The sequence below is a fragment of the Saccoglossus kowalevskii genome, chromosome 9 (assembly GCF_978046115.1).
Source record: "Saccoglossus kowalevskii chromosome 9, keSacKowa6.1, whole genome shotgun sequence".
NCBI lineage: Eukaryota > Metazoa > Hemichordata > Enteropneusta > Harrimaniidae > Saccoglossus > Saccoglossus kowalevskii.
This window is the reverse complement of record NC_140649.1, coordinates 35,071,670-35,080,841: the sequence shown is the minus strand read 5'-3', so window position 1 is coordinate 35,080,841 and position 9,172 is coordinate 35,071,670. Positions and strand designations below refer to the sequence as shown.

Below are 9,172 nucleotides of genomic sequence, written 5' to 3'. Positions count from 1 at the left end.
GAGGTGTTACTACTAGTATTTAAACTGAAAGCGCCACACGCTGCCTTCTTGTGTCGCTTTCTATACGTGTCCCATGCGACGTACACAGCGCGTGTAAAAAATGGAAAGCGCGCTGAGTATGAAGCATGAAGAAGATGCATGTCACGTGTTTTCTCAGCTGTCGCATTCTTATCAGTATCCCCATATTTCTTCCTCTTAAGAATACTGTTGATTTTATCTCTACGATTGAGATAATCAAATAATAAAACTGCAATTAAACTGAATCATAGGGGGTATACAGAGAGATATTGAGGTTTCTTCTCTTCCGGGGGGTAAGTGGGTTGTCACACGTGCTATTTTCGCGCCATGTGTAAATGACTTGTACTCGGACCGTATACACTGTTCCGGGGGTCCGTCTGAATTAGTGCCCCTCTCGCATCACAATACACACGGCCACATGCAAAGATCCAACACAAAACGTCACTTCTTTGGAGTTTGTCGAGTAACAGTGTCCTTGCAGAGTTAACTCGACATTGATCTCTTGGGGCAACTTATAGAAAATCTGAACCTATTTTGTCGCTAATTGTCCGTGTTCGAACTAATCTCCAAAACAAATGAAAATTCAATGTGCTCTACTCTTTCAAGGGTGGTGCTATTATAGAGAGAACGCAGTTTTCTAGCAGTCGTGTGCCGAAAAGTTTAGTGTTCGCTTATTTATTTATTTGTTGTCTTGGTTAAACAGTGTTACATTCTTACTGCATCCTGTCAAAATAATGGCCCTCGTCACAAACACAAACACTAACTGTTACAAGTTCAACATTCAAAACAATCGCCCGACTTTCAATCGTCCAATCGTCCTGACTTCGCTGGCAAGGTGTTGAGAGTTCAGAGTATTGTTCTCCGCGGGCATTTAATTTGAAACACGTGTGTTTTAGCTAACTTTGAATATGTCGGTCGTCTCCGATGCCATCGCGTTACCATTGAGCTGCGGTCGGTCGTATTATGGATCGTCGATCGGTTTTAGTTATTTTAGGTGTGAAAAAATGGAAATTGAAAGGTACGTATTTTATAGGTTGAAACGAAATGCGCACACAACAGAAAGATCAGCTTTAATATCATTCAATGTTTTATCGAAACAGGCGCCATGCCGCTGATCGCCTCTAGGTGCATGCCGAAAGCCGTGGAAAATGATGTATTGCAAGCCAGTAGTGTCAAACTCACTGTGTTGTCGACCCGCATCCAAGCATACTTTGTTCACGGAACCAGCAAGGGAGAAGGGAGAAATTTAATGAATGGGGTATTTTTGTTTAAATCCCTTTTTAATCCTTATCAACAAGACAATCTTATACTTTTTCATTAATTATTTTATTTCATTTGAATGATCATAAAGAATATATAAATAGTTTCTAAGCGTCTTGACAATTTCTTTTATTGACAAGTGTTTTAACAATTTGTTCCATACTTATTGACACTGCCGCATGCCGATGATGGCTTTCTAAGTGAACTACTAACTGTAAAGACAACCATATCGACGAGAAACATATTAAAAAAGCTCAAACTGGTTTCTTGTCCCGTGCTAGAGCCTAAAGGCGCCGAGAAACGACCTCCAGCGTGATGTCCAAAGGGACGCACTTTACAATACCGCGGGCAGCCTATGACACGGGGAGCCTTGAAACCGTCAAAACCTGACAACAGCGCAATGGCTCAGTTTTCCAAATCGGTGACTAATTAAGGACCCCCTGCGAACCCTACAAACTTAGCCAGATTTCTACAATATGCGAAAGTACAATCTTGTATAGTAGTGGTGTGGATTTGAATTGAAATACTGGCTGATCGAAGCTCTCGATTTGAACTCGATTTTCAAAATATGACTGGGATAGCCACCAGAGTGTTGTAACGGCGTCAGGTTAGTATGTCAGCTACTATTTCGTGGTAATTTTCCGGTTTAGTTTTACGCAGTCCCGGTTTACTGCGTCGTCTGTAGTGTACACACTTCGGGCATTATCACGGGTTGATCGCTGGGTCCGACGACGGGAAGTGGCTGGCCCGGTTCGAGGAAGGCAGTTCGCAGTAGACCACACCGCCCTAAACTGGGCATCCAGTGCGCAGCTTACGAACCGGTCTGTTGCCAAGTCTTGGAATCTAATCGATCGCCTTCTTTCAGGTGTACACACCAAACCAAGATGGCTACCGGCCTATTGGTATATGCTACAGGCAACGGTCGACTGTCAGCGGCCGCACGGGCACGGTAGCGCCCTGTTTTATCTGCAGTACGTTAAACGGACTGAGTCTGGCAATGATGCAAATGTCAACAAGTTTTGTAACAATTTCAAGGGCGATCAACGTCGTCGATATCCACACAGAAGACTGACGAGTTGTTTATTTTCTTACATTCGACTTGCTTGTAATATTGTCTTTTGTACAATCATCGGTAACCGTTTCCGCCTTCCTCCAGTTCGTGAGAGCCTTTCCCAAATACCCATAGCTGTAACAAGTGCTACACGATCACTTTACACACTCTCATTATTTTTCGCACCACACCGATGACGTGCAAGAATTCTGTTAGTGATAAGGATTTGTGTAGCAACCCGGTTTGATTTCACTGGCATTGACGTAACTTGTTGCTTTTCAGTAGATCGGGTGACTTGGCGGTAAAACCAAACAGCGTCTTTGGTTTCTTCACCGAAATAGTTGCCTGCAGTGCAGTGCGAGTGTGTTGAAACGATAAATATACGAACGTTGGTATACACGTTGCGTACGGGTGATTATGTTCTGAGCATAGTCAAAAGAACACGTTTTGAGTGCATTAAATCCTCCTTTGGGATTATGCGGTCCCTCTTGATTTAATTCAAGTTCAAACAAGGTATAATAGGCAATTAAATCCCAGCTTTGGAATAACTGTTTACTGTTTTTTCTTTTTTTTTTCTAATGACTTGCAGATGTGTGAACTGATTGAACAATATGAGCAATCAACAGCAAAACAATCAACACCATGTTAATCCAGCTGGACACCAACAACAGCAGTTATTGGGACAGCAGAATGGACGATCTATTCCGCCGATCCGAGTGCAAAGCGAGACCCCGGCACCGCCGTCCAACACCACCACACCGCTGCCAGGTTTGAATAGCGTTCGTAATAGTAGTGATGGCTCAAACACCGTACAGTTGCCAAAATTACCAACCATATCGATGCTTGTTAACAGTAATAAGTCTGAACAGAAATCCTATTCCACGTCGTCATTGCAGCAAGAGGTAAAAAGAGAGATTCAAGACCATACGTTAGGATATGGTAATATACTTGATGGGAGAAAAGGCAAGCATTTTAATTTTTTTTTACAAACATAGAATGAATATCTAAAATTTCCTGAACATAAAATTTAATTGCATTTATTAAAGTTGTTAAACTAGCTTACAGTTCTTGTTTATCGCAAAGATAAAAATGTGGAAATTAAGAAAATTTGAATGATTGAGTCACCAACACTGCACTATTTTATATTTTATTTTTGACCATTTTTACACGTTTTGTTATCCCCCCCCCAAAAAAAACAACTAAAAATTAAGTTTCACACAAATGAATTATGAATTTTACTGTCTACAAAAATTGATATGACATATCATATCAGTTTCAGCATAAAAGAAACAATATAAAATTATAACTGATTTACAATATGAAGCATTCCACTTGTAGAATTTAGAAGGATATAATGAATCTGCATAAAACTAAAGAGCTTAATCCAGTAATCTAGTTCTTGACCAGCTGTTGTTTTATAAAATCCACTAACTTTACTTTTTTTCTATAATCCAATGCGTGTATGATCTGGAACATGGAAATTATCCACAGATCTTCTCAGACAAGATTATCTTTAATTCAGTGCTGTCGCAATGCAGACATTTACCACTACTAATCAACATTTTCCAAAAAAAAAAAAAAACTATGAGAACACCTATCTTTTGGTTATATATAAAAAAAATTATTTTTAAGAAATGCATTTCATTGAAAAATAGATATCTTTTGAAAACAAGGTCATTACTTGATAATGTTATTTTAATATTGGTTACAAAGCCTAACAATACTATCAATGCAGAATCAATTGATTCATACTAAAAAGCATATTTGTGCTGATCATAATTGATTCTATGTTATGTTTGCTATTTCAATAAAGCCAAGGCAACTGACTGTGTCCGGCATTTCTTTTAAGGATGCATTGAGAATATTTAGAATTGGATCAGATCGGCATTTCAGTCTTTTATTATTAGAACAGCTAAAACAAAATGCATACTTCAAGGGAAAACAAAGGACGCTGTGTTGATCCGATGTATTGTTGCTGAATTAGTGTAATATCGTGTAGTTTAGTTGTTTCACTATAGTCATTATTTCATGCCCTGTTAGTATTCAGCGAAAAGATCGACAAAATTCACTAAAAGTTCAATTTTTCGTATCATGGCTTTGAACTTCAATATTCTGAGGACAAGTTCAACACAAAATTGAGTTATAAATTTTCTTCTGAAGAAAAAGGGATCTTCGTAAATGATCTTCAGTATATGCATTATTTCCTGCAGTTCATTATAGTTGACATCTCCAATATATTCTACTCTAAACTGCTACTCGTCAGTCTCTGGGATTGTACCATGGAATCATTGGACATGTTTGTTTTCATGGTTTACGAATTGAATAAATTTTAAGCGAATAAAAAGTTGTCACTGTGTAAATAAACAATGTATTTTTACTTGCATTGTATAAGTCATATGGAACCATAGCGAACATACAGCAACATGATGACTATACTTTTTTCTTAGAGGCATTATCTCCTTTTTGCACAGTTTTTTGTGTATTTCAAATATATTTCAAAACGCCATCAATTTTTCAATACTAATTTTGGTGCAGTATTTTTGATGTACTTTTATAATTTTTGTGTCAATTTTAGACCAAATGGATAAAATTATGTGGGTTATTTTTATATTTTGTGAGGAAAGTTGATTTTTAATAACAAAAGACATGATAGTAGCTTGAGAATGAAATAGGATTATTTAATTAAACGCTCTTATTATTCCAAATTTTTTTTTGATGAAAATTGGTAATATGTTTCAAGTCACCTGCCCGGTCAACCAATGGTTTCTGCAAAAAATGGATTATGTGAAACATACAATAAAGATAGCATCCTGAAAATTATGTCCAGAACATTTAAATTTGATTTAAATGAAAATACAAGAAACACTTATATTTAACAAGAGATTTTTTTTCTAATCTTAATTTTAAACTGAACATGACTGAATATGAGAAATGAATTTGTGGTTTATTAGATTTTGGGAAAATATTTCATCATTGTTTGACTTGTGAAATTCAAGCAAGCATTTTACAGTAAACTAAATTCTCAAAACAGTAGAGTTGCTTAGTTTCTTAAATTATTTTTTAGCTCCGCTGTCGACTTTGTCGAGCGGAGCTTATCATATGAGTGATTGTCCGTCGTCGTCGTCCGTTGTCCGTCGTCTGTCGTCCGTCGTCCGTGTCAATGTTTTACTTTTTTGACTTCTTCTTGAAAACTACAAGCCTGAATGCTTTGATACTTGGTGTATATGTACCTTGGGTAGACCTCTCTCAGATTTGTTCATTTCATGATGATATCTTCAATTCTCTAATTTTGGTGAATATTTTTGTCATTTTTAGTAAAAAGTGATATTTTTGACTTCTTGTTGAAAACCGCAAGTGCAATTGCTTTGATATTACATATATAGGTACTACATGTGGACCTCTCTCAGATTTGTTCATTTTGTAATGATATCTTTAATTCTCTAATTTTGGTGAATATTTTTGTCATTTTTGGTAAAAAGTGATATTTTCGACTTCTTGTTGAAAACCGCAAGTCCAATTGCTTTGATATTTACATATATAGGTACTACATGTCGACCTCTCTCAGATTTGTTCATTTTGTAATGATATCTTCAATTCTCTAATTTTGGTGAATATTTTTGTAATTTTTGGTAAAAAGTGATATTTTCGACCTCTTGTTGAAAACCGCAAGTCCAATTGCTTTGATATTACATATATAGGTACTACATGTGGACCTCTCTCAGATTTGTTCATTTTGTAATGATATCTTTAATTCTCTAATTTTGGTGAATATTTTTGTAATTTTTGGTAAAAAGTGATATTTTCGACTTCTTGTTGAAAACCGCAAGTCCAATTGCTTTGATATTACATATATAGGTACTACATGTGGACCTCTCTCAGATTTGTTCATTTTGTAATGATATCTTTAATTCTCTAATTTCGGTGAATATTTTTGTAATTTTTGGTAAAAAGTGATATTTTCGCCTTCTTGTTGAAAACCGCAAGTCCAATTGCTTTGATATTACATATATAGGTACTACATGTGGACCTCTCTCAGATTTGTTCATTTCATGATGATATCTTTAATTCTCTAATTTTGATGAATATTTTTGTAATTTTTGGTAAAAAGTGATATTTTCGACTTCTTGTTGAAAACCGCAAGTCCAATTGCTTTGATATATTATACATATAGGTACTACATGTGGACCTCTCTCAGATTTGTTCATTTTCTAATGATATCTTCTGTTCTTTAATTGCCATGTGCATTGCTAACAGCGGAGCTATCTCAGCCGACAGGCTGCTTGTTTTTAATCAAGTCTATCCATCATCTAGAAGTGTGATGGGTATTTCTGATTTAAGTTGGCAATGAAATTAGTTACTATCGTTAGTAAGTTATATTATCCAAATTTATAGCCATTTGGAAGTAGTTACGGCATTGTGAAAGATGAAAAAGTGCAAGAGTAAAAAATTATTCGATATAAAAAGAAATTTATAATATGATTTATATTGGCCTATATTATTAGTTATGGTAAAAAAAAATCTCTCAAAAAAAATTCTTTAAACCCATATAATAATATGATTAACTAAATTAGACAACTCCGTGATACTATTGGTTGTAATACTACATGTTTATGAACACTTGTTTAAGTAAGTCCCTTAGGCCTCACTAGATTTTAGAGTCAATTATTCTATCATTATTAACTAAAGACATGTTTATTGTGGCTTACCAGACAATGGACAAGCATAATAGGGTGAGATTTTATTTAATATTATATCCGTTGTTTATGTTTTATTTGATAAATGCCATGCATTGTGTTTTAACCATAAATGGTCTATTTTTCATTAAATTTGAAACATTTTTTGTGTGTGGAATAAACCAGGTTGACATTTTCATGTCCCAATATTTAAAAAAAAAATTAATGTCATTTGGAATTTGATTTTTAAAATTTAGTTAATTTAATTAAAACTTTTCAATTTAAAAAAAATAAATATTATCTGTTCTATTTTCATACTTTCAGCAGAACCAGATCATATCTGTAGCTAGCATGTATTGTATTAAATTAATAAAACGCCCTTTTGAGAGTTTCAATTTTGTTTAATTACTATTTGTTTATACTCTTTAAATTAGATTTCTAATGACATTGTTTTCTAAGAAAGAACACTTGACAGTACTGTGAGCATACAGGAAGTCTTTAAACAGGGTTTGTTTGTACTATAGGTTATTTTATGATGTCAGTAGGAGGAGTGTTATCACTTGGTGTCTTGTTTATCCTCATTTACATGGCTTTCAAAAATGAGGCCTATCTTTTTGGTGTGTCTTCAAACAAATTATAAAAATTAAGTTAAAGCCTTATGCACCTGTACCTGAACACTCCTATTATACACAATGGTTTGATCCACTTTGCACTGAGACTGCTTACACATACCATTCATTACAGGGGAGGCAGATTACAAGAATAGTTCACAGGAAGTAGATAATTTAAAAAGCATTCTATCGCTATAATTTATTATTTGATACTGATATTTTTCATGAACATAAACTCATTAATTTAATGTGGACCAATGACGTATGTGGAAGTAGTAGATTTGGTTAAATGGTTGCCATGGTTACTGTATATTAACTTATGATTAGTTTATGCTCCTAGTATGAATATTCTTAACAAAAAATGAGATGTGCTGCTGATATTTCCAAGGGCTAGAGCCAGCTATCGCATGGAATGTAACAGGCCAAATTCAAATGGTCATATTTATTCGTCGTGGCAACGATGGAGTGATATTATATCATTCTGCTCTTTTAATCAACTTAATGAAAATTTGTGTCTCACTCTTCATATCTAGTTATACATTTACAGCAAATATAAAATTACAGTTTCAGCAAATTTCAAATTAGTGATTAAATAAAGCTAATTATTAAATTAATTGAGTTTATGATCAATGTGGAACACTAGGGTTTTCAGTAACTATGGTTTGAACGTACTTGTTGTAATAAGACATAGTATATGTCATGGCAACGATAGGAATTCTAGATCTATTCAAAAATATATATCTATGATGCTCATTGAAGAGTCACGAACATTTTAAAGAAAGATTTTCAGTTTTGAATGAAGAACACGGTTGGTGAAAGACAACCGGGGAACAAGTATTCCAGTTTGAACTATGGTATTGCACCAGCCATCCATAGAATGCATTGAAGTGCAAAGTACGGTACAAAGCAATCGCTAATGCATTAAACTCCCATTAAACTATGAGGATTTACTGCAGCTTGGCAAAATAGTGCAAATCTTCCAGCTTTAAAGCATTGTTCTTTTTGTTTGTTTGTGTATACTCACAGTTTAGCCGAAACCAGATTGTTTCTTTCTCCCTCGCTTAAAAGTTGTTAATGAATTGAAATTTATGCATGAAGATACTCATGTCTATTGCACTGAAAGCAGTCGTGCTTGTCAACACAGGGCAACCTGTTGAGACAGTGGGTTTGTTGATTCACTTTTAAGATTTTCTTTTAAGAATCAACAGTAAAGAAAGGCAGCCTGAGTCAATAATACATTTTGATGGTGGTTGTGTCGCATTACATACGTACTCACGACTGATGGTTCAATGTGTACATTGCTTTGCTTCCTGCACTGAACCTTAGCAATTATGTGCTTATTTTTTTGCAAAAGGGGCATTTTTAGTGATTTCATTCTGCTGTTGTTTTCTCCCTACTAATTGGAATTATTATCTTTTTTAATTAATTGTCGAAGAAGTCTTAGAATAATAATTTTGTCTAATCATTTTTAAAGCAAAACAAAGTCTAAAAATGAACAAAGTAGTGACCAATGCTGCTTAAAATATATTTTTTCTATTAGTAACACGTGCTCTTATGTA

General features: G+C 34.8%; 1 protein-coding gene across 2 annotated transcripts in view; it reads left to right on the top strand.

Moving 5' to 3' along the window:
* The first annotated feature begins 1,743 nt into the window (after window positions 1-1,743).
* The window catches only part of LOC102803001 (zinc finger protein GLIS3-like), a 49,740-nt gene continuing 42,311 nt past the window's right edge, over window positions 1,744-9,172 (top strand). The window contains exons 1-2 of one of the 2 annotated variants that reach the window (XM_085503454.1): window positions 1,744-1,885; window positions 2,919-3,292. In XM_085503454.1, the coding sequence (XP_085359580.1) occupies window positions 2,941-3,292 (352 nt within the window). In that variant the 5' untranslated portion in view covers window positions 1,744-1,885; window positions 2,919-2,940. Of the gene's footprint in view, window positions 1,886-2,055; window positions 2,144-2,918; window positions 3,293-9,172 lie in introns of those variants that run through there. The other variant, XM_085503455.1, reaches the window with a different exon arrangement.